The sequence below is a fragment of the Perca flavescens genome, chromosome 13 (genome assembly GCF_004354835.1).
Source record: "Perca flavescens isolate YP-PL-M2 chromosome 13, PFLA_1.0, whole genome shotgun sequence".
Taxonomy (NCBI): Eukaryota; Metazoa; Chordata; class Actinopteri; order Perciformes; family Percidae; genus Perca; species Perca flavescens.
In genome coordinates, this window is record NC_041343.1 from 6,240,158 (window position 1) to 6,266,977 (window position 26,820).

The 26,820-nt window shown below is 40.7% G+C and overlaps 2 protein-coding genes and 1 long non-coding RNA gene across 6 annotated transcripts; 2 read left to right on the forward strand and 1 right to left on the reverse strand.

The window, feature by feature from the left end:
* Window positions 1-473: 473 nt before the first annotated feature.
* On the reverse strand, window positions 474-13,482 carry LOC114566375 (uncharacterized). Of its 3 annotated transcripts, XR_003694051.1 has the most exons (5): window positions 12,817-13,482; window positions 9,763-9,912; window positions 8,983-9,111; window positions 4,348-4,558; window positions 474-637 (listed from the first exon to the last, which is right to left on the reverse strand). It is a non-coding gene; the product is annotated as an uncharacterized LOC114566375 (long non-coding RNA). The 3 variants fall into 3 exon arrangements; XR_003694053.1 differs by lacking the exon at window positions 4,348-4,558 and having other exon boundaries at window positions 12,817-13,479; XR_003694052.1 differs by lacking the exon at window positions 474-637 and having other exon boundaries at window positions 3,754-4,558; window positions 12,817-13,481.
* Window positions 5,609-10,805, forward strand: serpinh1a (serpin peptidase inhibitor, clade H (heat shock protein 47), member 1a). Its single transcript, XM_028594771.1, has 5 exons — window positions 5,609-5,802; window positions 7,318-7,927; window positions 8,020-8,118; window positions 8,885-9,117; window positions 9,786-10,805. Exons 2-5 carry the CDS (start codon window positions 7,330-7,332, stop codon window positions 10,086-10,088), a joined length of 1,233 nt encoding a protein of 410 aa, XP_028450572.1. The 5' UTR covers window positions 5,609-5,802; window positions 7,318-7,329; the 3' UTR covers window positions 10,089-10,805.
* On the forward strand, window positions 12,710-25,737 carry acer3 (alkaline ceramidase 3). Of its 2 annotated transcripts, none has more exons than XM_028594772.1 (11): window positions 12,710-13,036; window positions 15,737-15,847; window positions 16,046-16,098; window positions 16,366-16,418; window positions 19,106-19,187; window positions 19,301-19,336; window positions 22,179-22,237; window positions 22,363-22,464; window positions 22,895-22,999; window positions 23,086-23,131; window positions 23,245-25,737. In XM_028594772.1, the coding sequence occupies exons 1-11, from the start codon at window positions 12,934-12,936 to the stop codon at window positions 23,296-23,298; spliced, it is 804 nt and encodes a 267-aa protein (XP_028450573.1). In that variant the 5' UTR covers window positions 12,710-12,933; the 3' UTR covers window positions 23,299-25,737. The 2 variants fall into 2 exon arrangements, with proteins under 2 accessions (XP_028450573.1, XP_028450574.1); XM_028594773.1 differs by lacking the exon at window positions 12,710-13,036 and adding an exon at window positions 13,167-13,539.
* The last annotated feature ends 1,083 nt before the right edge of the window (window positions 25,738-26,820 follow it).

Genomic DNA, 26,820 nt, shown 5'->3' on the forward strand with positions numbered 1-26,820 from the left:
AAGCATTGCAACAAACCTTTCACGAAATGTATATGCAATATTAGATTAATAAATGAACATTGGGGATAATGATGTCATCAGGGTTATTGTGGGAAAGCTTGTGTTACACACTGGGTCTAGCCTGACAAGCCAGACCCACATCAAGATGTTGGGTCTGGGAACTCCCCATTGACAGGGCTCAATCCGAGGGGCGGGATAAACGGTTGTCTTTCAAATTCCCTCTGCATGTAATAGGATAGCGCTACAACCAACCAGAGCCTTCCTTTATTAAGAATGACTTCAGTGCCGTTCTTTGTTCTTTTCTCAAAGAAAAGCTGAACTCCAAGTCTTCCAGAAGACCACTGTTCCCAGCAGCAGCAGCCATAAGCCCCGCCCACCGACTCTATACACGATGTGATTGGCCTGACTAGAGATTGTTTTTTCCAGCTCGCAAGCCAACGGAGAGTTGCTAGACCCCCTGGCTGCAAATTACATTTGCTGCCGCTAGGGTGCGTCTAGATTTCTAGGCTACAATGGGTCATCGTGGAGTTTGAAAGTCTAATGAATGATGCTATTGGTTGCATTGTGGGTAATGTGGGACTTAGAGCAGAACCAAATGATCGTGGAGTACTCCTTTACAAAATGATGCCTGTATTTCCTGTAGTCAAAACACAGAGCAACAGAGACATAACATCAGGTTATCGAGCACACTCGCATTGCTAGAATTGTACAGTGTTTTGTGGAACAGACTTAAAATCGTACTTACTAACGAAAGTAAGAAACAAAATCAAATCTGATTAATACCTTTCCCTCTGAGCTATTACATCATATCATATCTGGGTAAGATGATAGTTACATAGTTGCAAACATTGCAACAGTGAATTCAAATCACTGGTCATTAAATGAATGTCCTGGTCTATGGAGGATTTGCAAATCATGATGTTACAGAAACAGAAATGAAGTCACTTGAATTAATCAGACTAACAGAAATTCTACTGAAGATATATATAATCTGGTTTTGTATAGGCTACCTCTTAAGACTTACTGTACATCTTACTAATGTATGGCAGAAAGACAAAACAACTAAACTAACTAACTAGCTAAACTATTGCTGCATTTCTATAATAACAGATTCATAATTATGTCTGCTGTGAAAGACTGGATGTTAAGTGCTTTCTTGATCCTGAATTTAGATAAAACTGAGATGCTGGTCATTGGCCGTGCTCGGCATAGACACCAGTTTGATCATGTAGCAGTAACTCTAGAGATCTGTGTGATATCCTAAAGTTCAACAGTTAAGAACCAAAGTGTTACGTGCGATACAACCCTTTCTTTTTATCAGCACATCCTTCTTTCACTGACGCAACATAGCTCAAATCAGATCTTTTTTATCCACTGCTGATGCAGAGATTGTAATTCAAGCCTGTATCATCCAGACTGGAATGTTTTCCTGCCAGGCCTGCCGCATGCTAGTAGTAAAGTCTTCAAATGGTTCAGAATGCTGCAGCAAGAATCTTAGCGTACTCATATTATGCTCATTTTCAGGTTCATAATTGTATTTAAAGGTTGTACCAGAATAGGTTTACATGGTTTCATTTTCAAAAAACACCATATATTTGTTTTACTGCATACTGCTGCAGCTCCTCTTTTCACCCTGTGTGTTGAGCTCTCTGTTTTAGCTACAGAGTGAGACATCTCACTTCTGTTCCATCTTTGTTGGGAGTCGCACATGTGCAGTACCTAGGTAAGGACTACTAGCCACTCAGAAGCAGAGTATGAGGGCGTGCCCTGACAGTAGCTAGGTAAGGACTACTAGCCAGTCAGAAGCAGAGTATGAGGGCATGCCCTGACAGTAGCTAGGTAAGGACTACTAGCCAGTCAGAAGCAGAGTATGAGGACTACTAGCCAGTCAGAAGCAGAGTATGAGGGCGTGCCCTGACAGTACCTAGGTAAGGACTACTAGCCAGTCAGAAGCAGAGTATGAAGGCGTGCCCTGACAGTACCTAGGGAAGGACTACTAGCCAGTCAGAAGCAGAGTATGAGGGCATGCCCTGACAGTAGCTAGGTAAGGACTACTAGCCAGTCAGAAGCAGAGTATGAGGGCGTGCCCTGACAGTACCTAGGTAAGGACTACTAGCCAGTCAGAAGCAGAGTATGAGGGCGTGCCCTGACGGAACCTAGGTAAGGACTACTAGCCAGTCAGAAGCAGAGTATGAAGGCGTGCCCTGACAGTACCTAGGTAAGGACTACTAGCCAGTCAGAAGCAGAGTATGAAGGCGTGCCCTGACAGTACCTAGGGAAGGACTACTAGCCAGTCAGAAGCAGAGTATGAGGGCATGCCCTGACAGTAGCTAGGTAAGGACTACTAGCCAGTCAGAAGCAGAGTATGAGGGCGTGCCCTGACAGTACCTAGGTAAGGACTACTAGCCAGTCAGAAGCAGAGTATGAGGGCGTGCCCTGACGGAACCTAGGTAAGGACTACTAGCCAGTCAGAAGCAGAGTATGAAGGCGTGCCCTGACAGTACCTAGGGAAGGACTACTAGCCAGTCAGAAGCAGAGTATGAGGGCATGCCCTGACAGTAGCTAGGTAAGGACTACTAGCCAGTCAGAAGCAGAGTATGAGGGCATGCCCTGGCAGTAGCTAGGTAAGGACTACTAGCCAGTCAGAAGCAGAGTATGAGGGCATGCCCTGGCAGTAGCTAGGTAAGGACTACTAGTTCACTTCACTTTATAACCCTATAACGTGCACAAAAAGATATATAACACAATAAAGGAAAGGGAAAAAGCCAAACCACATAATATGAGCACTTTAACTAAAACTAGAAAATGTGACCATATTACACCAGTTTTAGCTTCCCTTCATTGGCAACCGATCCAAGCCAGATAAACTTCTGATGACTCACAAAATTGTAAATGTCCCTTCCCAATCAGGACTCTCGTCCAATCAGGACTCTCCGCTCTCAGAATACAGGGCTGCTGTCTGTCAGCAGGCCACAGGGCCTTTTCCTATCGTGCCCTCTTCTTCTGGAATAACCTCCCTGTAGACATCAGTCTGGTTGTGTTGAGGCCTTTAAATCCAAACTCAAAATTCAAACCTAACTTAACTTAACTTCCAATGAAATGTGCATTCTTTCATTATCCAGTTGGTGGGCCATTCTCAGTCTCAATGTATAATTTGAGCTATAGTTCTTTGTCCTGCTTTCTGAAGGCCGCTGCATCTCAATCTCTTTTACAGTAACTATCCCTGTGCTGGACCATCAGCTGTCCTCCTCGTGTGTCATACAACGGGCAGTGTGCAATTTTGTTGTTGTGTATTTGTTTCATTATCTGTGGGAATTATGTGCTTCAGATTTGCTTCCTGTGTGATTGTGTGTCCTCTCCTCACACCTAGAAGCTGCCTGACATCCTACTGGATCCATTTTCTTCATATATCAATTATTACTATATACTCTTTGCAAATTTTGCACTCAACCCATTCAGCCTCTTTGTTTCTTATGCAACAGTTACTTTGTATGTATATATTTGTTTTTCTGTATTTATTGTTTATTTCATATTAATGTTTAATATGTTTGTTTATGTATGCACCTTTCACCAAGGCAAATTCCACATAAGTGTACTTATTGTGGCAAGAAAACCTTTTCTGACTTTCTGACGATATCTTCACATTCTATGTATGTTTTTGTCATGTGGATTGTGTATACTGTACTATTGTTATGTCAGTTGCTCTTCCTGAGGTTTATTCCACTTTTTAGGGGGGAGTTTTCCTTATTCAAATTGAGGGACTAGGGATAGAGAGTGTTGCATGTTGTACAAATTCTAAAGGACCTTGAGGCAAATTTGTGATCTGTGATGTTGGGCTATACATGTATAAATAAATTTAACTTGATTTACTGTAACAGAGGCAGTGTTAAAGCGGACATGCATCCGCTTCTTCTGTAACTTCCTGCTGCCTGATCACATCTAAACACCACTCCCCGAGCAGGGGGGGGATGCACATACCACCAGGAAGAAGAGAAGGAAGCATTCATGGGAAAATATGCAACCAGAGAATTCAGTTCCCATACTCTCTTCACAAAGGGAGTTCCCATATTCCCTTTGTCAAGAATCCATATGCATACATATTTAAAAGTAATAAGTAAAAGGTTTCTATACTACTGAATATAGCTGCAAAAGTTACTGAACTAGTGAGTTTGCCTTTGGAGCTCCCTGTTGTTATGGAGAGCCTGAGTCAAACTCCCACAGGCATAAGACAATAAGGGTGCTGATACAGTTACCAGGAAGATTCAGGCAGAAAACCCCCCCACACCAGATCCTGTAAACATACTGTTGCTGCCAAGTTCACCACATTTGTGTCAGAAGGTTGCTTACCACAATCCGGCCGAACCGCTTCACTGACACATTAGCACTTTTTTGTTATGTAACGCTGAGGTATCAGACATGTAGCTCGAGGTCATATTTCATTTGTGTGATTGTCAGATGGACTGCTATGGTTTCAAAGAACATCACGTTGTCTCCTGCAGTTTACTGTTGGTTCTGCTGGTGATGGGGCTGTGCGGCTAACATCATGTGACCTGATGCCCTGCAGAGACACACATAAAGCTCAGTTTACTCATCACGGAGAGTACTATTAAAGTGCCCATATTATGCTCATTTTCATGTTCATTAATTGTATTTTGAGGTTGTAGCAGAATAGGTTTAGATGGTTTAATTTTCAAAAAAACACCATATTTTTGTTGTACTGCACATTGCTGCAGCTCCTCTTTTCCCCCTGTGTGTTGAGCTCTCTGTTTTAGCTACAGAGTGAGACATCTCACTTCTGTTCCATCTTTGTTGGGAGGATCATATCAGATAGCTAGCTGTTTCTCTAACTTCAGTCAGTACAAGGCAGGATTAGATTTAGACTTCTTCTAAACGAGGGCGCATTTCCAACTTTGCGTGGAAAACCTGCAGAACAAGGACATGGAAGTAGTTCTTTTGTAGATTATGGTGAACTTGTGTGTGTTGTAGCAGTGTTTTGCCATTGCGAACGAGGGGGCTAACGGTTAGCCCCCTCGTTTCGGCTAGTGACGTAAAAAGCCCTGTCAGTTTTGACCAGCTCACCCGGAGACTGAAGGCAGGACACATTCAGAAACCGTATCCCACTCAAAACAGCATGCAGTTTTTTTTTTCCAAGTTTGTATGCGTGTGGAAGCACCAGAGACACAAAATAACACCCCAAATCCCAGAAAAATAATATGGGCACTTTAAGCACAGCTGTAAAATGTTTTTTTGTGGCTCTTGAGGAGCTTTTTAAAGTCTGAAAAAATAACCCTGATCAATCACTGGAGTGTTCCTTTAATACAGTGAATCTGGGACAAAAAAGTGATAACACCTTTACTTTGTGTATTACAAATACAACTATCTTGTTTATTTAATTTGATGAGCTGAGGGAAATACTGATGAAATACTAAAGGGAAGTTTTCCCTTGTATGTTTTTCAGTGCAGCTAAAATCAGTAAAAGTAATGAGGGCTATCTTTATTATGGGTCACTGACTGGTAGGGGTCTGAGTGATCCAACTGGGCTACAATTTCAGGCTTTAGGACCTGCAGGGGGAGGACTGTTGTCCCCTGAATACTATGGGCGGGACCGGCCTGGATAGAAGATTCCAGTGCAGAGATTTTACTGCTTTGAGAACCGGGCATGACGATTCCTGCAGCTGTCTCACACAACTCTGTTTCTGACCATTACATACGGTAACTTTACATAGAGGAGGTCAGCGCTGGGGGATCTATTTGCGAGCAGCTTGAGGGTAACCTGCTGAATTATTGAAAGAGGCTAATAAGGTAAGGTGAAAGTACTGGGAGTAAGGGGGGAAGGGAGAGTTTGCAGTGTAGTGATCAACTGGTGGAAAATGCCCAAGCATGTGAAAAGAGGCCACAAAGTCAGATCTGTGATATGCGACTTAAGATTCCATCGTAGATATAAGCAGTGTGGTTCATGTGTGTTGTTGGATAGGTTTCAAAAAATAAAAATAAGTTGAAATAAATGTCAAAGTATTAGAAATGCATGAGAGTTTAGACATTTAGGGAGTTGGCTGCAACTTTTTACCCTAATACATATGTGACATGTCTCTTTTCTTTGTGTACTTATTACAGTATTACACAACGATAAAAAAAAAATATATATATATATTCATTTGAGTGATGATATACACAGTTCCTCTTGAGCATAAAAACTGCACAAGAGAATTTCTCATCATTCATTCATTCATTCATTCAAAGTCTCATGTCCAGTTAGAATAACTATTCATAGCTGCAGAACATGAATTAAAATACATCCAAAACAAATTTACTGATTTCAAAATGTCACATGCAGCTCTTTATGAATGCTACTTAGATCAGCAGTGATTCATGTATTCATCCCTACTTATTCTGTTCTGAACTTGCAACACAGGAAAGATTCATCTTCAAGTACTTATTTTAAAAAGCGCTAAGACCATACTTATACGGTATTGTAGCCTAGACAAAAACATTTAAACTCTAAGCCTTTTTAAAAAAAAAGTGATCTCTATCATGCACATGGAGTTCAGATATCGCTCCATCTTTCTGTGTGGGCTTGTGTGAGCCTGTAAAAAAATGTCTAGGAAGCTGGTGAGAGGACACTCTTGATGAATACCATCCGTCTCTTTTAAGTAGATTGTGGTTTTCTTAATGCATTTTATAAAGAAGCTGATACTTGTCCTAATCATCTGTCGGCACACAAACAGATTTTTAGAGTTTAAAAGACCCTACGATAACTCTATAACTGTAACTGGCCGTATGCACAGAACCCTCTGGAAGCATACATCCCCTCTACATACGTGGACTGGAGTAAAAACCTGACATTTTTTGCGTGTGTGTCAGCATGTCGTCACTTCTTCCAATCCCACCTGTAACCAATCAGCATCAACAAGACGTATTCCTCTATAGAACATTTGAATTGAATTCTTAAATCTGTTGTGTTGCCAAGACATGAAGAACTCAGACCTAGCTGGGCATTATTTCAGCCTAGTTACATCCTGCAGCTGCCTACGTGGCTGTTATGTAAGTCTTGCCTTAAGGTCTACTGGGAAAGCTGTCATTTGAATGGTACTGGCTAACCCAACTCCCCTGCTATTATACTTAAAAACAGGCAGAGTAAACCCTAAATATGCTGCAAAATTGTCTCCCTGAGTTTAAAAAAAAAGTAAGGTGAACAAGATATTTCAAACTGAAACGGAACAAACATCAACCCTGACAAGACTTTGTCTCTCTCCTTTGGCTAGTAAATTACATTATTGACTAATGTTTGTCTTCATGTCTTCTGTTTTCTCTGAGTAGCATTACACAGAGATGTGGGTGACAAACCTGGTAGCCCTGGTCCTCGTGGCCACTTCAGCTTCAGCTGCCACGTCGGCTTCACCAGACAAAGTGCTGAGTAACCACGCCACCATCCTGGCTGACAACAGTGCCGAGTTGGCTTTCGGTCTCTACCAGAACATTGCTAAGGAAAAAGATGTAGAGAACATCCTCTTTTCCCCTGTAGTAGTGGCTTCCTCTCTGGGTCTGGTGGCTCTTGGGGGCAAAGCCTCTACCACCTCTCAGGTAAAAAGCATTCTGAATGCAGCTAAGGTTAAAGATGAGCAGCTGCACACTGGTCTGGCCGAGCTCCTGACTGAGGTGAGCGACCCAAAGACCCGCAACGTCACCTGGAAGATTAGCAACCGCCTGTATGGACCCAGCTCGGTCACCTTTGTGGAAGATTTTGTCAAGAGCAGCAAGAAGCACTATAATTGTGACCACTCCAAGATCAACTTCAGCGATAAGAAGAGCGCGGTGAGCTCCATCAACGAGTGGGCGGCCAATTCCACTGATGGCAAACTGCCCGAGGTCACCAAGGATGTAGAAAAGACCGACGGGGCCATGATCATCAATGCTATGTTTTTCAAACGTGAGTGTGTACAAAACCTGTGTATGTGCCGTAGTATTACTTTACGTTTTTCTCAAAATGAATTGTTTTTTTGTTTTTTTTATTTCTCACAGCTCACTGGGATGAGCAGTTCCATCATAAGATGGTGGACAACCGTGGATTCATGGTGTCCCGTAGCTACACTGTTTCAGTACAGATGATGCACCGCACCGGTAGGTAGAGCCAGTCCTGTTGAGGGGTGTCTGCAGGTTTCAACAAGTCAAATTTAAGACTTTTTAAGACCTTTTTGAGATGAATATGAATGAAATTCAAGACCTATATCACAACATCAAACAACAACAACAAAAACGCAAAAAGGAAGTTCTTTTTTTCAAATTGAACATTGCTGTGTACCGAACACAGGTTAGAGGCATGTTTATGAAGGTGGTACAATCCGAACTACACCACAATACAGTGAATTTAAAGTGTTCATATTATGATTTTTGGCTTTTCCCCTTTCCTTTATTGTGTTATATATCTTTTTGTGCACATTATAGGTTTACAAAGTGAAAAAGCCCAAAGTCCACCCCAAAGGGACTTACCATCTCCAACAGAAAACACTGTTCACAAACTGCTTCAAACAGCTCTATTGTAGTCCTGTAGCATGGCACGCCCTCATACTCTGCTTCTGACTGGCTAGTAGTCCTTACCTAGGTACTGTCAGGGCACGCCCTCATACTCTGCTTCTGACTGGCTAGTAGTCCTTACCTAGGTACTTTCGGATTACTCTACTCATAGAAACAACAGCTGCTTCATGACAGCTTTACATGCATCCTTATTTAAGCCCTGTGTTGGTTTGATAGGTGTCTCTGCAATACTGAATGTAACGCAATAAACATACCTGCAGTATAGGACAGGGAGAAAGTTAAGAGCTTCCCTAAAGTGTATTGTTAGGCAGAGATTGTTAATATTTGTAATACATTTCATTTGTTTCCCCAGGTCTCTATGGCTTCTATGATGACACGACCAATAAGTTAAATATCCTGAGCATGCCTCTGGCTCATAAGAAGTCCACTGTGGTGTTCATCATGCCTTACCATACGGAACCTCTGGACAGAGTGGAGAAGATGCTGACCAAGAAGCAGCTGGATACGTGGATGGGCAAGCTGCAACAGACAGCAATAGCCGTGTCTCTGCCCAAAGTCAGCATGGAAGTCAGTCACAACCTGCAGGTAAAAGATGCGAGAGACTAAAAATGACACCTCAGTCTTAGTCTGTATCGACGAAGTTCAGGTGCCGCCGTAAATTCCGCAGAATGTCCCTTATTTCCGTCACCTTCCTCTTTGTTTGTGTTGGCATTCTAAACTCTGGTGGATTTCTGAGGACTATGGTTAATCTATCCAATCTGAGTTTTCTGTTGCACGACTAAAACAACTTTTGAACGTACACATGTTCCACCAAAACAAGTTCCTTCCCAAGGCTATTTTGCAGAGGCACCGTTGATCTGTCACATTGAGCCTGTGTACGTTCAAAAGTTGTTTTAGTCGTGCAACAGAAAACTCAGATTGAACAGATAGTCTAGCTAGCTGTCTGGATTTACCCTGTAGAGATCTGAGGAGCAGTTAACCATAGTCCTCACAAATCCACCGAAGTTTAAAATGACTACACAAAGAAAGAGGAAGGTAACGGACAACTGGCCGAAATGAGTGAAATTCGGCTGAATTTCCGGCTGGCAATGGAGCAATCCAGGCAGTGGAACGTCGTAGATTCTACGACTAGCAAGAACTTTTTCCACAGCGCTGTGGAGGAAGATCTGGCAATGCAAGACTACCTCAGTCTTAACTTCAACTGCTACTTTTATATAATCTGATTCTCACCTTAATGTTCTGCTCCTATTTAGAAAAGCTTTGGGAAGTTGGGCCTGACAGAGGCTGTGGACAAATCCAAAGCTGACTTGTCCAAGATCTCCGGGAAGAAGGGTCTCTACCTGGCCAGTGTGTTCCACGCCTCTGCCTTGGAATGGGGAACTGATGGAAACGAAATGGACATGAGCGTCTTCAGCACAGACAAGCTGAAAAACCCTAAACTGTTCTACGCCGACCACCCTTTCATCTTCCTAGTGAAGGACCAGAAAACAAACTCCATCCTGTTCATTGGCAGGATGGTTAGGCCAAAGGGCGATAAGATGAGAGATGAATTGTAACCACATTAAGTTAACAGGCTGAATGCGTGTGTGAGTGTAAATTTTCTACTGCAATATGCTGAGAGAAGTGCAAATGCAGGTTTCATATCACACGAGTGCATTCCTTTACCTCACATGCCAACAGCATTCCACAATACACGGCTGAAGAGATGTGTTTAAACATTTTATCCTGTGTTTTAGTGAGCAACGCATTGTGCACACCCTTCCTTTTTAACTTGAAGATTATTTGATATCACTATGTGGCTTCTTTTTGCATTGGCAGATCACATTAAGGACTTACATTAAGTATAATTTCCCTGATTAATGCCTAAAATGTAAATGCAGTAGGACAATACCTGTCCAAGTCTTGGTCTTTGTAAAAGGTGTACAACAACCTTACTTTTGTAGAGATTTTATGGTGCCTGTTGTTTAATTTAACAATATGTTTTAGTTTGTCAAGCACGGCTGGTTTCAATTTGTTAACTCAAAGGATCTTCACAATTGTTTGCCCATCATTTGCACTGCTTTCCACCACAAGCATATATTTTTAACCAAAAGGCTACATTGCTGTTTTTCTTATTGACCCTCCCCGAATGCACTGATCTGCACTGGCAAACAAACCAAATTATGGCTGATTTAATAAGAACTATCTATGATACAATGTGTAAACAATGTTCAAAATATGGTTTTAGACTGTAGTGAATTTTGTTTTGCAATAAAAGTGTGAGAAAAACCAAACAATATTGTCCATTAGATTTTTTTATATTTGCTGCTGACATTTACTTTCATGTATTAGAAGACTCTGACTCATTCAGCCAGTCTTGATCTGTCTGTTGTCTGTTTGCCATAGAAGTTTAGCCTTGGGCAGGTCTTTTGAGCCCAGGCCTCTAGTGGGATTTTCCAGCTGAATAACATGGGAAAATTCCACAGAGTGATTGTGTGACCTCCTAGGCAGCCCTACTTCAGCAAGGAATGTGATAGAGTTGCAAAGGTATACACTATATGGTAAACATTGCAAATTAAACTGTAAATATGCAGACAAAACTAAATATTTTGATGCATCCGGATGGGTTCTGCAGCTGGTCCAATGAGAAAAGCACTTGCTAAAAGCAACATCATCAAAGCTCCCTCCTTAGTGTTTGCATTAGGTTCAGAGAGAAAACTTCTAGAAAAACAGTCAATAATGAGCGATTCATAAATTAACAAAAAGAGCTAGTAGTTTAGTGTGGAGTATCACACCACCTAGAGGGCATATGCATTTATTACAGAATATTGTCTTCCATATAGTGGACAAATTGTATAATTTATACAACAATCTATAATGATATATTTATTGGAGCAGTACATAAAGAATGTGCAATCTACATAGTTGTAATTAATCATAAAAATTAAAAAGGGGGAACTATAGTAGACATAAAATGTACTTATGTGCCTTTACATTGCTTCAAATATACTATTCAGAGGTTCAACACTGTTAATTACGGGTACATAATGGGTAAAAAAGATAATAACACTATAAATTATGAGTTACAGCATTAAGTGAAATCTTAGTAAAATCCAATACAGTTGGCAAATTGCTCAGCAACATTTTTCTTAGAAATAATATGTATTTGTTAGAAATGCCTCGATTACTATACATTCAAAATAATTGTAATGTAAGACATTCCTAGGACTCAAGTGAAACACATGTACATTATTCTACAGTAGGAAGAGGTTGAGTCCTGTAAAAGGAGGTGCTTCTTTTATGTGTTTATTTCCCATGAAAATATGCTGTTAACATTAAAGCATCACTATCCAAAGCCTGGTGATTATAGTGCATTACTTAAACTGCATTACTTAAAGAAAGACTCATAAGAGCTGTAGATGTTTATTGATGACTCAGCCAACTGTAGAGATATGTTGGAGGTGGCTATGTTTGCGATGTATACAGTATTGTACCTAACCTCCCCCAAAAAAAGTACTGAATGCAGTTTCTTGCAACAGGGTGATAAGGAGATAAAGGGACATGACATGCAGGACTGCTTCAGAGTTAACGCTTATAAAGCAATCCTTAATTTTAAAATTCAACAAGCTGACTATATATTTTGAGCTTTTTTTCTCATATCCTGTTGTTTTATCACTTGAATAGGTCTACATCCTGTTTTTTGTGTCCCCTTGACTGTATTGTGATGATGTATGCTTTTTGTTTTCTGTTCCTCTTTTGTCTGAGAGACTAATTCAGTCAAATGATTGCTCACATGGCAATAAAGTACTAAACTGAAACTATTTTATTTCAGCTATTAGTTGCTGTATAAACAAATACCTAATGTAGGCTATGCAGAAAAAAAGAATCATTAAGGTTTTTCAGTTGTAATTATGCTACTTTAGTAGGGTATGCACTAATAATAATAGGCTAATGTCACCAGGGGACACTAGGCTATCTAAACATCACATAAGTGTAACTCAAATAAAACATAAATGGGGTATTTCAAATGACACAGCATTCAGGATTCTAAATGTACATTTATTGCACAGTTACATAGGGTTGAATTAAGTTTAGCATAAAAAATAAAATAAATACCTTCCTAAATTGTACCCATAATCTGCATTTAGAATGATACAAGTTTGAAATATAGCTAAATATAGCCTTACACTTTTCTTTAGTGCTAACTGCTAACGGTACTAGGCAGTAGTGAAATCAATACGAGTGAAATGCACAACCCTTTTGTAGTTCAGCTAGCTAGTGTAACAACGGTTGCTGCAGTCTTACTGGACTTTGTTGTCTTCCCATCGCTCGTAAGGAGGAGGGCTCGACTCGTGCGAGGACTGCTCGTGCTGTGATGGGACTACAAATCCGTTAGTACCAACAGCCTCCTGCTCTTCCATCATGGCTCCCTCGGCAGACAGGCAGGGATACTGGGGGCGGCCGACCTCAACGCTGGACTGGTGCGAGGAAAATTATGTTGCCTCTTTTTACATTGCGGAATTTTGTAAGTGAAATATAATTACGTCGCTTTGTCCTGAAAATTGTCAATTTTGTGGTTCGTTTAAGGAGACTTTTAGGGGGGGAGGACACACAGCCATACTGTGTAACGTCACGTACCCCATGGTACGTACAGTCGCTACTGAATAACGTAAACATGAAGTAGGGATTTATGTTATCGTGTTAGCTCGGCTGACAAATGTTTAGCTAGCTCATACGGCATGTTAACAACCACTGTCTATGTTAACAACTAATGTTATTAGCTAGAGCTTTAACATTAATGAGGAAAAAGGAAATCTGTAACGTTAGTCAACCCGTTCTGCGTCGCTGTTTTGCATAGCTACAGCTTTACTGTAACGTTAGCTAGGTTATTATTCCGCAGGACCAAGTGTTAGCGAACGTTATCATAGACACAACACAGTTTAACAGCATTCCCCATATGCTCTCATTTGTATCGACTATGGAACGTGGACTTGAATGTTTCCCTTTACAAGGTGCAATCACTATTAGGTAGGTCTAGCAATGTGAGACTAGCTAGTCATTCAAAGGCAAACAGTTTAAACTTGATGAAACATTTCCTCATTGCTTTGTCTAACTATAACAACAGGTTAACAGGTTATCTTAGATTTAAAGATTGTTAGTGTCAAACTGTTCATGTCAGCAGGACTCCATGCTGAAAATGAGACGTCAGCTTCATTGTTGGCTTCATGCATTCCGTCAAAAGCATTTGGCCAAACAAGACCGGACAAACATTTAACTGAAAATAGTACTTTGAGGTTACTCATTATTGTGCAGGCAATTTAAGCTTGTGGAAGTGATAACAAGGGAATGTATTCAAAAGAGTTGTAATGCAAAGCAAGCCTTTTTCAATTAATACCTACCAAACTTGTTATTCAGATAGAAATCCAATGTTCTACTCTAGTGTGCAGAATTCATAAATTAATTCGGCCTACCTCACAGATTCATTGTAGAAACAATGTAAACTCTTAGTCTTAGCCTAGTCCAAGGTAAACTGAAGCCAAGTGGGTCAGAGTTGAGTCCACGCCAAGAGGCTTTTGTAGTGATACACACTTCATTTTATTGTCCTAAAAAGTAAGTTGTGGAGTACATGTTGTAGGTCTACTGTATTTAGCATACTGTATTCCTTTTATTGAAACGTTCCTAAACATTGGCCCTGGTGTGAATGCCGCATATCAAGGATACTGACAGTTGAAGCTTTTGTTTGCACAAATGACACACGTTGGTCTAGCTTTTTTTGCCGCAGGAGATTTGTTTGGCATTTAAACATTGATTCAGGTTACAATGGCTGGAATGTGGCATTGTTAATCTGTGCTTTTGTGAATTATCTCTCTTAAAACATCAGCACATTGTGACGGGAGAAAGCAGACACAAAGGGAGGTCATGAAGGATAAAACGTATCTCGGGTCAGGGGTCTCATCACATGCATGTGATTGCAGTTTTCATTGAAATGTGGAAAAACAAACCACTCGCTTGCTGTAGTAATCTTGGTGTGTGGATTTATTATCAGTAACCAAAGTCCACACATTATGAACTGTCCCCTAAGGACTTGTGGAAACACCTTGGCTTTTATCAGACACCTGCAGATAAAGTAGTATTAGTTTTCAAACTACTTAACATCCTGGTAAGCCCAATTGTTTTCCACACCTAAGTTTGTACATCATCACGCCCAGAAAGTTCAACATCAGGATCAGTGTTGACCTCTGTTTTATCAGGTTCCCTTTGGGCCTGATGATGTACTAACTGTACAGTAAGTACACAGCAATGGCTTAAGGCAGGAACACAGACTCCAGCTCAAACATAGGACACTTTATAGGGCAGAATTAATAAATGAATCTCTTACAAATAAATTAAAATAACAACATTACAAACAGTGCAATACCAAAAAAGGGTAGTAACACAATTAGAACCCCAAACCCTCTTGCTATGAGGCGACAACTGCAACACAACGCCAATAATATTCAATTTACTACAATGTAAGACTAAAAAAGTTGCAAATTGACACATTTGAGTATTTGGAATTATTACTTTTTTGGCATAACTACTTGAAAAATGAATGAAACGATTAGTCAATCAAAATAGTTGCTGATTCATTTTGTGTCATTTTTTTGAATGGACAAGGATTTTATAGCCCTAAAAAACAATCTAAAAGTGACACCTAGCCAGAACCCATGATTTTCTATCTGCCCATTTATACTTTACCTGTACCTGCAATTCCAAACCCAAATACTACTAAATTACCAGTAATATATAGTTAAAGTGACCGATGCACAGTAATTCAAGCATATCATTGCTGTGTATGCTATGTAATAAAAGAGAAAATTCACATATGGTGGCAGCAAACATAGCAGCAGTCACATGTGCATGAATTCCTAGTGCAGTGATCAGGTTACTGTAAAAAGATACCATTCATGCTGGTGTTATAATAATGACAACATGTAACCTGGCCTGTCCCACAGAACTCCCACTGCTGTCATTTCACCCAATCACAGAGGTGATCATTCAAAGATGCTCAGATGTTGCACAGATTAATGTCTTCTGGCTCTAATCAGGGGTGTAGGACTGGGGAGTACCCAGGCCCCTCATGGGAGGAGGGCCCAAAAAGATGCTAGAGAATGCCTTTCTACAGGGCCCAGAATTTTGTGCTACGCCCCTGGCTCTAATTTGTCTATGTTGTCTTTTCAAACAGGGAACACTGTCAGCAACTTGATTATGATTCTTCCTCCTATTTGTGGGGCCATCCAGACGTTTCGAGACGGCCTTGAGTTTCGCTATGTCTGCTCTTTCCTCGGACTGGCAGGTTAGTCTGTTAAAACCACAAATGACCTAGCTCTAGATTAGTGACAATAATGAAGCAAACACAGCTCTTGTTTACATATCGTAGTTATTGACAAAAGACTTTCCATTTGTACAGTGTACTGCTGATGCCGTCAATCACATTGAGAATGTCCTGACTTTTAGTTTTAATGTTTTATGGGGTTGTCTGTGCATCGCCCAGCTGTTGGTGTTGGTTCCTGGTGCTTCCACATGACGCTGCTATATGAAATGCAGGTGGGCTACAGTGTTACATTAAAATGTTAATATGTCAGCAAAAAGTGGGAACATAATCATGACGGGGTGACCGCTGAGTTATCTTTTTGATTTTAGATATCAATTTCTTGCTGAAACTGCATGAATCAGACTTGTTTCTTTGGGGAATTTTCATAATGTTTTTATGAGGTCAAGCATTTGCTGCCTAACACAATGTTAAACAATGCTAAAACAATGTAATCCTATAGTGATGAATTAATATATCTTTCTTTGTATTCTCATTTGCAGTTACTGGACGAGTTGCCAATGATTTACAGCACATGCATCTTTGTCTACTGTCTGTAAGTGGCTTAACCTTTTGGATTTATTGCTGTTGAAGCCTTGACTGACGGTCACTGAAAACATATTTAGTGTGATTTTGGCTGTTAAAGGAGAATTCCGGCCAATTTTTACGTTAATCTTGATCGCTATAGCTACGCGAGTACTTTCGATAGAAAAAACCCCGACCCGAATCAGTGCAGGTAACACGGAGAAGCTGCAGCTACGTACTACAAGCGTCCCCTGAGCTAAAACGGCAGTGCTCGGGGCAAGTTTTAGAGTGCCTTTGTGCCTCTTAACAGACACAAAATGCAATTAATATGTCTGTGCCACAAGAACAGGGCCCTTACGTGTCAACAAGATGCGTTTTCAACTCAGACATTGTTTAAATTCACCTACCCTGGTCCCTGTCTCGATCCTGCCAGTAGCTAGCTTGCCCTGGTAGCTGATAGCCGTTAGCTGCTAGCTGCCGTTTGGTGATTGTATTCAGACAGGCTTCTGTGATAATCATCCCAAAAACAATCCACGGAGCGGTGGTGGTGTGGCTATGTCCTCCAGAGGACAGGTCATGTCACGTCTTGAAGTGTATTCCCCCCTAAAAAAAACAATAGTGCGGTAGTAGCTGTTAGCTGCTAGCTGCTCTCCGGTGAGTGTGTACAGCCAGATAGCTGTTAGCCGTTAGCTGCTAGCTGCCGTCCGGAGAGTGTATTCAGCCAGGCATCTGTGCTAATGATCCCAATAAAAATCCACGGAGCGCCCGGTGGGTTGGTGGATATCCTGCATAGGACAGATCATGCCTTTGCAGCAAAAGGTTTAGATTATTTCCCCCTCAAAATAGGTAATTGAGCACTGTAGTGGTTATGACCATATCAGTGACTATGTAACTACATGGAAACGGGATAAACGATGTCTGTGGCTTGCACAGTAATAGCGTTACTGAAGCCTAGCTGTTGCATCGCGCGGTCTCCTGGGAATTCAGTTGTAGCAGAAAAGGTAAACAGTAATTTGCAGATTGGAGCGTAGTGTGTGTGAATAGTGAAAAGCGGAGTTGTTTATAACGGAAGAAGCTTGGAGTATGAAGAATATAGCAGATATGCAACACACGGAAGAGCCTTTTGCGTTTGATGGTCATCCTTATTTATTCGAACCAGAGTATACAGACGAAGAACTAGCCTCAAGAGTTGGAAAGAACGAGACTGACAGACAGAGGCAGGCAGATGAACTTGCTGCTCCAAGCACAAGCTAAAGGTAGCCTTCAGTAACTGGGGGACATAGCCACACCACCGGGCGCTCCGTGGATTTTTATTGGGATGATTATCACAGATGCCTGGCTGAATACACTCACCGGACGGCAGCTAACGGCTAACAGCTAGCAGGGCAAGCTAGCTAATGGCAGGATCGAGACAGGGACCAGGGTAGGTGAATTTAAACAATGTCTGAGTTGAAAACGCATCTTGTTGACACGTAAGGGCCCTGTTCATGTGGCACAGACATATTAATTGCATTTTGTGTCTGTTAAGAGGCACAAAGGCACTCTAAAACTTGCCCCGAGCACTGCCGTTTTAGCTCAGGGGACGCTTGTAGTACGTAGCTGCAGCTTCTCCGTGTTACCTGCACTGATTCGGGTCGGGGTTTTTTCTATCGAACGTACTCGCGTATCTATAGCGATCAAGATTAACGTAAAAATTGGCCAGAATTCTCCTTTAAATGAACCATCGAATTCCTTACTGATCGCTTGATCCATTCCAAGAAAGCAGTGCATCATCTTATTGTGGCTGTAGAGTGTACTGTATGCGATGGTACTATTGATTCTAAAGGGATATGAGTATATCTTCCACATTCCACAGCTTGTTTAACTGTTAAACCAGCTGATGCTCATCACTGATCATGTCTATGAAGATGGTTAGCATGTGTGCATGATTGGGAGAGAATTGGCTGTGAACCACTGCATCCTGTGGATCATACTTTACGGGCCTTGGTGTCCCCCTCCAATTCCGTCTTGGGAAAGCAGAGCAGCCCAAGCAGGAACACTAAAATGATGGATGCCATGCTCGAAAGAATGCAAGAGCTGTGTTGATCCAGGGACAGCTGTTGGTAAGAATAGCTAGTTAACTTTACACAGGGTAACGTGCTGGGGGAAGTGTGTCTTTAGGTGGTGTCATCCACCCATCTGAGCATCTAAGCTATGCATTAGTGCAACCTTGCACCTAGGCCATGGGTGTATACATAATGTATATTTATAAAAAAGTTCCTTCATCGTTGCACATGGGTGAGCACTCTGGTGGGTCGAGGTGTGTCTTTCAGTGTCCCCGTACATATGGAATATGTAGAGTGGAGAGTAGGGCTGTCACGTATTACACGGTTTACTGAACCCTGTATATTGACAGTAACAAAACAAAACAGCAGTGATGCGGTAATAAGCTTGACTGTATTGTGGGTGTAACGGGACACTGCGGTAATGCAATAACAGCGACAGCCCTAGTCGAGAGACGATAGAGAATAGAAGGTTACATGTGTAGCCCAAGGTTCTCTGAATGGAGAGACTATCTCTCCAACTCCAGACCACTCCGAAACATGTTCCAATCAGGGTTAGGATAGTCTTAAGTGGAGAAACTTAGTTACACATTAACCTTCTGTTATTCTCTTTTTTGATTCTTTATGGTTATCCAAGCTGGACATAAATATAAACACATGTGCTTCTTTTTTTCAGATATGAGTGTTTTAAACAAGAGAAGAGCATCAGTTTATTTCTGATTGCATTGTTATTGATCTTCAGTGTCTCAGTCACTGTGGTGAGTATCCATTTTCACTATAACAGTGATAATTTAGTTTGAACAATAATGTAAATAAGACATACAATCCATCATATCCTTTTGAGTAGTTTGTCTTTTTTTTATCCTTGCAGGTATACTTACAGTGGAAGGAGCCAGTCTTTCATCAGGTAAGGGAGTGCTCTGTGTCATGCTCAGCTGGCTCGGATTGCTCATTGTTTGCTATTAGGGCTCAGTGTGCCTTAAGTCATGTATTACTTTGTGTAAACATTGGGTTTGCCAAGACAGCATACAACACTGAGTTTGGTGCTTGCTGGTTGTTAAACATAAAGAAGCATTTCATACCAAAGCAAAATTCTGCAGGTGTAGCATTTTAAAAAAAACACACACACAGATACTAGGGTCTAGACTGAGCACTGAATCCTCAACTGTGGGATCACAAATATATACATTTGTTGCCAAGATGAAGAATAATCTCATAACCCTAAACAAATACAGTAAACATATTGTATAAACACTTCAAGATATGCTCAGCCACTTCTGTTATACCCAGAGTTTATCTGTACATACTTAGGGTCTCACATTGTCTATGCGTTGCTTTACAACAGTAAAGGTGCTGAATCACCAAGCAGACGGCAAAGAACTAGTGGCAGTGAAGGCCAACTGTGGCGTCGCCTCACATTGCTTGTGTCTTGGCCAAACACTTGACCACACCGCACAGACTACAGCCGGCGGCCATCTACCACATATGTTCTGCACCTGCGTAGAGATGTTCCTCCGATACTGCCTAAAACCTTATGCACCGATCCAATACTACGTAATAAAGCCCTAAAGAAAATCTATGTTAAAGGTCCCATGACGTGGTGCTCTTTGGATGCTTTTCTATAGACCTTAGTGGTCCCCTAATACTGTATCTGAAGTCTCTTTCCCAGAACTACAGCCACTAGAGCCAGTCCCACAATGAGCTTTCCTTAGGATGTGCCATTTATGTGTCTGTAGCTATTGAGGAGGAGAGAGGGAGGGGCAAGGTGGAGGGTGGGGGTGGGGCCTTGACCAACTGCCATTTTGCTCATTTGAAAGCCATGATGTCTCTCTCTCATGGGTTGGCCAAATTCTCTGGGCGGGCAAAGCAGAGAAAGGGGAGGTAACCTTGCTCCTTATGACCTCATAAGGAGAAGATTCCAGATCGGCTCATCTGAGCTTTCATTTTCTCAAAGGCAGAGCAGGATACCCAGGGCTCGGTTTACACCTATCACCATTTCAAGCCAATTGGGGACCATAGGCAGGCTGGGGGAACGCATATTAATGTTAAAAAACCTCATAAAGTGAAATTTTCATGCCATGGGACCTTTTAAAGTAGTTTATTTATGTTCTTTTTCCGTTATAACTGACTGTCAAACTGGATAAAAAAAGAAAGTTCTACGGTATTCATTGTGTTTGTTCATGTTTCACAAAGAGTTTAACCTGAGCGAGACAGACAACAAAGATAGAAATCACATCCATACAGGGATAGTACTAGTATAGAGTTGTTAAAACATAATAAAATATATGACACACTGGTATCGGATCAGTATCGGTATCGGCCGATACGCAAGTTCAGGTATCAGAATCGATATCGGGAAGCAAAAAATGGTATTGGGCCATCTCTACGCCTGCGTGAGAGGAAATAACTCTCCATGCCAGCAGCCGGCAGTAATCGATTAGTCATTCAAAAAGGGAACCTACAACTAGATAGTTTATTTTGAAATATATAGACCTACTCGAGTAGTTATGTATCTCATTGTACGTTTGCCCTCTCATGGGCATTGGCAAAATAGATACCTAAATAGTTCAAACCTATGTGTTTTTTTTAGAAGTAATATTGGAATGACATTTTTGGCCAGTTTTACAGCCATATCATGTATTAAATTGATCAGATCAAGATGAAAAATGAGAAGACCCTTCTGTGTGTGCCCTCACAGTCGTTTACTTGTTTTTTCCTGACTACCTTTTTTCTTCACGTGCACTAATCTCCTTAAGTTGAATAGCCAATCAGATGGATTCCTCTCACCGACGTCTCAGATGCCAATTGAATGTTGAATTGGCCAAAAAAAAAAAAAAAAAAAGCAGATGAGGGTCGACGAGTAGCGACGGTGCGTGACACACCGCAAAAACTAGGGTGACGGACTCTCTCCGTTGGCCTAAGTTGGACCAATGGCCACCGATCTCCTTGGTGTGTCAGCACTTTAAGGACAATGTGACAAAGCTGCCTTTGTTTACTCTTTGGAACAGGCTTTGTTTACTGATCACACTGCTCTATGGTGGCTCATGGTGAGACTGATAATGCCCCAGTTGGAGCACAGTAAACCAGTGGGGTTCAAAAGGCAACTTTAGTATGAGTAGTGTTCTACTTGTTTTATGAGATTGTACTGAATGCCTGTAGCCATTTGTGTTGAGTTTCCTCATTCTTGTGGATTTGTGGACTGTAGCTGTTTGTGTTGAGTTTCCTCATTTATGTGGATTTGTGGAATGTAACAAAGCAACAGATGGATATAGAACGTGTGTGTTTACTGTTATCTAGCACAGTGAATCCCATCCCTTTTGGCTTCATTCAAAAGATTGTTTCATTTTAAGAATTATTATACCTGAATAGGTAAAAGTAAAAAAAAATAATAATAAAAAAAATAGTTAAAAGCATTTATCCTGTAAAAAAAATTAATAAAAGTGTATATAGCTCTAAAAGTGCCTGGCAGTAAATGAGCATCACTCTCGAAAGGATCAAAATTGTTTAATAGAAAAATTCAAGAGAAAACCTTGCAACTTTGCTATGGCAGCAGACTGTATTAGCAGGTTATGTAACCAATAATCCCAATGTAGAGTTTAGGCTGCCTGGAATTCAGCAATTGGTAGTCACAAGAGCTCAATGTGTTGATGAAAATTTTAAAATATTTAGTAGTCAAAAATTGTATTTGTCTTGCCCCACAAGCCCTTGCTGTGTTTCAAAGCCAAATAAATAATTGTGTCTTCTTTTAGGTCATGTATGGTGCTCTAGTAGCTTGCCTAGTGATGCGATCTGTCTTCATCGTTACATGGTAAGTTTGCCAAGATGACTGTTAAAATAAAAAACATTAACATATCTAAGGAATGGTTGTTCATTAAATTCAATCAAGTAACAACTTGCTAAAGGCTTTCCATGTGGTTTTGGTTTCAATGTCAGGGTGTACCCATGGCTCAGACCGCTGTGTTACACCTCCTTAGGAATCTTTTTGTTTGGGTTCCTACTATGGAACATTGACAACATATTCTGTGACACATTAAGGTGAGTATTAGCATTGGACAAATATTATTATTAATAATGTTTTAATTATTATTATGTATTAACTTGCCTAATTTTGGAATCCTGTGAGCAAAGTTAGTTATCTTCCTTTTAAAAGCAGTGGTGTGGAAAATGTTCACTTAAACAGACTTTAACCTTTATGTGACATCACAACATTACATTGTAAATCATTTTTCTCATGTCAAGGTGAAGTCAGGCAAACTCAAAGTCATGTCAATCCCTGGAAATGTATCCGCTCATTTACTGTGGAATAACTTTATATTTTTCATCTAAAAGTACAAACATTTAGAAAATAAAACATTTATAAAGACAATTAAGCATCCTCTTCTGGAGAATCCTATACTGTTGGAGATACTATTTTTTTGTTTTGTTATTAATTGAAATTGTCGGGTCAACACTTTTGGTCCCTCAGAGCCAGTAGACAAACGCTGCCCTCTGGTGTTGGAGTAGTAACACAGTTCCATGCCTGGTGGCATATCTTCACAGGCCTTGGATCCTACCTGCACATACTTCTTAGGTAAGCTCCTGGAGACAGCCAAAGTGAGTTTAATTGTGATGAGACATGTTCATTCCCATTCAAATCTAAGGGTCATCTTCTTTTAGCCTGCAGATCAGGTCAACCTACCTCAAGTACAGACCAAATGTAAAGGTATGTCTAGCCCTTAGCCTTTGTATATATTATAGCTTTTATGTAATTACATTAATTAATGTATTTGTTCATTAATTTAACTATTTGTCCTGTCTTATCCTAACTTTATTCAGTTTCTTTGTGGAGTTTGGCCTACATTGCACATCGAACCACAGAAGACGAGTTGAAATTAAGGGATGGAGACCAACTGAAGGATGGGGACAGCCATATCCAGACACCATCGGCACAGGGACCTGCCAATGCCCACTGCTGCGCAATCAGCCCACAGCTAGGGCACAGGTGCACCCCAAGGCACCACCCCAGGGACCCTTTGGTTCTGCACTGTGGGGATTTACTAAACAGTATAGCACTGAGTCCAGTCTAAAGAAATGGAAGATTTTCTTTTCATTAATCATAATTTATTAGACTAGCTTTTCTGTAATCTTATTGAAGTGTAATGATTGTATTTGCTCATTCATTTTCAATGCAAATATGATGTAGTCCACTGCAGCTGTAAATGTTGAAGGGGGTATGGGTGTTATCTTAATTAGGGTTTTATGAAAAGGGAAAGTAATTATTCCAAAATTTCTATTAGCATATTAATTGTATGTTTCATTCTGTGGATATTTGAATCTCCTAAGCCTAAAGATATTTAAACAGATCCCTAAACTAAAGTCTAACTAAGACTTTAGCTTACAATACTTAAAACACAGTGTTGTCTTATCCCTTTTTAAGTAGTATTTTATTGTTTTTGGATGTGCTCACTACATATGGGAGAGAAACTGACAACTAGAAAGTGAAAGTGCCACTGTGTTATTGTAGCTCAGCGGTCTTGACTAGAAGATCCTTCTTCATTTCCTTGTGCCACTGGCTGCATTTTTACTTGAAATGTTCCTATCAAAACATGCCACGACTGGAATTCTTAATTTATTTTTCTATCAGTGCCAAAGTTGCTCTGGGATTTAAAAAAAAGTGTGAAACATGTTACTGTTTTACCTCGTTATAACCAAGCAAGAGATACAATGGTCATAATTTTGCTTTTATTATTGCACTGAATTTAAATTTTGTTTAGGACGGGGTTAACATTTTTCCTGCAAAGCAAGTTGAACCACTTTTGAAAGCTCCAGTTTCTGTAGACAGAAACACTTTCACAGTCTTTAAAGCGATGCTGCACGCAAATGTGTGCTCTGTGAAGGTCTAAACTTTACAACCACAGCTAAAGCCTCCGTCAGGGTGCGTTATGTTAAGAAACCCATTTGTTGGGGGGGTGACCAGCATTTGGAGGCTCTGATCAGGCACAAATAATGCAAACATGCAGCAACATCACTGGAAATGTATCGGACCAACTTGCGACTGATGTGTGCGCAAGCTCGGAGGGTTTTCTATTTGTAATTGTTAACATTCACTCCAAGGACCAAGTGAATAAATGGAAAATGTCAAACTCATTTCATGCTCGTAAGTTGCAGGCATCGTTGCACTGAACCTCCACCTGTTGTCACTAGAGAACAGTATTGGTAGTTAAGTGCCCTCCCTTAATAGAAAAATACTCAATTTCAGTCAAGAGTAGACTCTCTTTATCTACAGATATTGAACCCACTATGCTACTACATTTTATTCATCCCACTCTCATTTAGTAGTCCTTTTTAATTCCATTTATTAACACCATGGCATCAAGTTCAACTAGTCAAATGACACCTGTAGGGAATATCTTTGAGAAACAGTGTATGATACAACCACTAGGTGGCGTACATTTCCAGCTTATTTCAGACGTTGCCAAACATATTGTGGATGGAGGAACTACTAGCTACCTACTGTAGAACTCTTAGGATCTTTGAATCAGTTCTCATGTACTGGATCTGTGGTGTGAAATGAAGGCCTTTTTATTTGCAATTAGTTTTTTTGCTGCTGTAAAATTGTGGATATGTAATGGTAACAAAAGAACCTGGAGCTTGAAATAACTTGTTGGAAGATGCACAACATAATGGTTGTATGGAGATATGTGTGTGGCCTCCCTAACGGCTGTGTGCTGGATTATCCCCTGAAACAACACATTACCCATCCATAGTTCATTATGCATACACGCTATGTCACTAACTCTCATATGCCTGGGTATAACAATTGAGTGAACCCAGTATTACACACATTCATAAGCACAATGTATGAAAGATAAGTATTAACATTGTTCAAATGTCTGTGTGGAATCTTCAATGTATGTTGTTTTCTTGAAATCCCTGTTCATCGATAGAGGTGAGCAGTTGTCAAAGAGGGTGCCTTAGTGTTATCGTTGCAGTCCCAAGTAATCCAAGTGGCCTTGATGTTCGTTATAAACAAAACCATTCCCATCTGTCCCTTGTGTTGTGCAGGCTGCCCTCCTCCTGGTTCTAAGCAGTTAACGCATCAGGACACACAATACCGGCTTCTAATGCAAAGTCTGCGCCTGAATCTTTGGCATTCCATTCATTTAATGTGTCAGGTTGTTCCTAACTGCAACTGTAGCTTTAAGTTAAAAAAAAGAGAAAAAAACCAACATTAATGTGTTGAGGCCTGTTATTTCTTTTGAACTTTGTTCATGTGCCAGTCTTTATTGATGTCCTGTATTGTCAAATAAAAGAACATGTGTCAAACTATTTGTATACAGAAGAACTTTACTTTGTCTTAATCCTCTCAGAAGCCATACACTGTATTTCACTTCATGTGTATAACGTTTTGATTTTTGGAAGGTGCCACTTAGGCCGGCTACACACTGGCTGCGTGGCGTCTCCGTTTTTATTTCGGCTCCCTTGTTAACACGCTGCCTGCGTGACACACTCGAGCTGCGCCGAAAAGGCGTGCACGCTAGAAATAGGACCGACGCCTATTTTTCACGCGACACGCAAGCGTGTTGAAAGCGTTTCCAGGCAAAATAGAATAGGAAAATATGTTTATATGTCATTTAGACACTAATACATATTGTTGTATTAGTGATGTTTAATGTTTGAAAGTCTCTAGGTTTTGACGATTTTCAAATATTGCACCTGTCAATAGAAAATGAAATTTTCTGTAGCCTATTATGCCGTCAATACTGCTGAAGTCTTTGCTGTAATCAGATCAGTATATATTTATGTTTAACATGAAGTATACTACTGCTTGAGTGCAGTAAATCAATGGGAAACATCCATGTGTACAGACAAGTTAGCAGCGCTGGGTCAGACATGTTTCTGGTGTGTAAAGACAGAAATTCCACGCAATAGAAACGCCACGCTCGTGCCACGCAGGCAGTGTGTAGCCAGCCTTACAATAAAGGTATGCAGTTCATGACTGGCACTGGCTGTAGTGTCAATAACCATTGCAATACTAACATGCCACTCATTCATTCTTTATCAACAGTTTCAAGTGCATCCTATCACAGGTAATCTTTTGTTAGGGGTTTGGATTGAGTCATGCGACTCCAAGGTGTGGTGGTCATTTAATGGCTGCCATTTGTAGAGTGGATTCAGATATTTATTTCTCAAGAGTAAGGTTTTAACTACAGAGCTTTAGAGAAAAGATGTAGGACATTCACTTGGACTAAAATGACAGTGCTTCATGTGTCGTCACTGAGTGTGACCAAACATCACATTATGACATTCAGCACTACTGTGAAACCCACTGACTCAACAGTGTAACCCACCCCATGCAGACATTGAGGAACTGTATTTTGCGTCACTGCATTTTGCATCACTGTAGTGTAG

Coding starts and splice junctions, on each gene's coding strand:
- serpinh1a (XM_028594771.1), top strand. CDS start 7,330: ATGTGGGTGACAAACCTGGTAGCCCTGGTCCTCGTGGCCACTTCAGCT. Junction 7,928..8,019: donor CAATGCTATGTTTTTCAAAC/GTGAGTGTGTAC, acceptor TATTTCTCACAG/CTCACTGGGATGAGCAGTTC. Junction 9,118..9,785: donor AAGTCAGTCACAACCTGCAG/GTAAAAGATGCG, acceptor GCTCCTATTTAG/AAAAGCTTTGGGAAGTTGGG.
- acer3 (XM_028594772.1), top strand. CDS start 12,934: ATGGCTCCCTCGGCAGACAGGCAGGGATACTGGGGGCGGCCGACCTCA. Junction 16,099..16,365: donor CGCTGCTATATGAAATGCAG/GTGGGCTACAGT, acceptor TCTCATTTGCAG/TTACTGGACGAGTTGCCAAT. Junction 19,337..22,178: donor AGGAGCCAGTCTTTCATCAG/GTAAGGGAGTGC, acceptor GTCTTCTTTTAG/GTCATGTATGGTGCTCTAGT.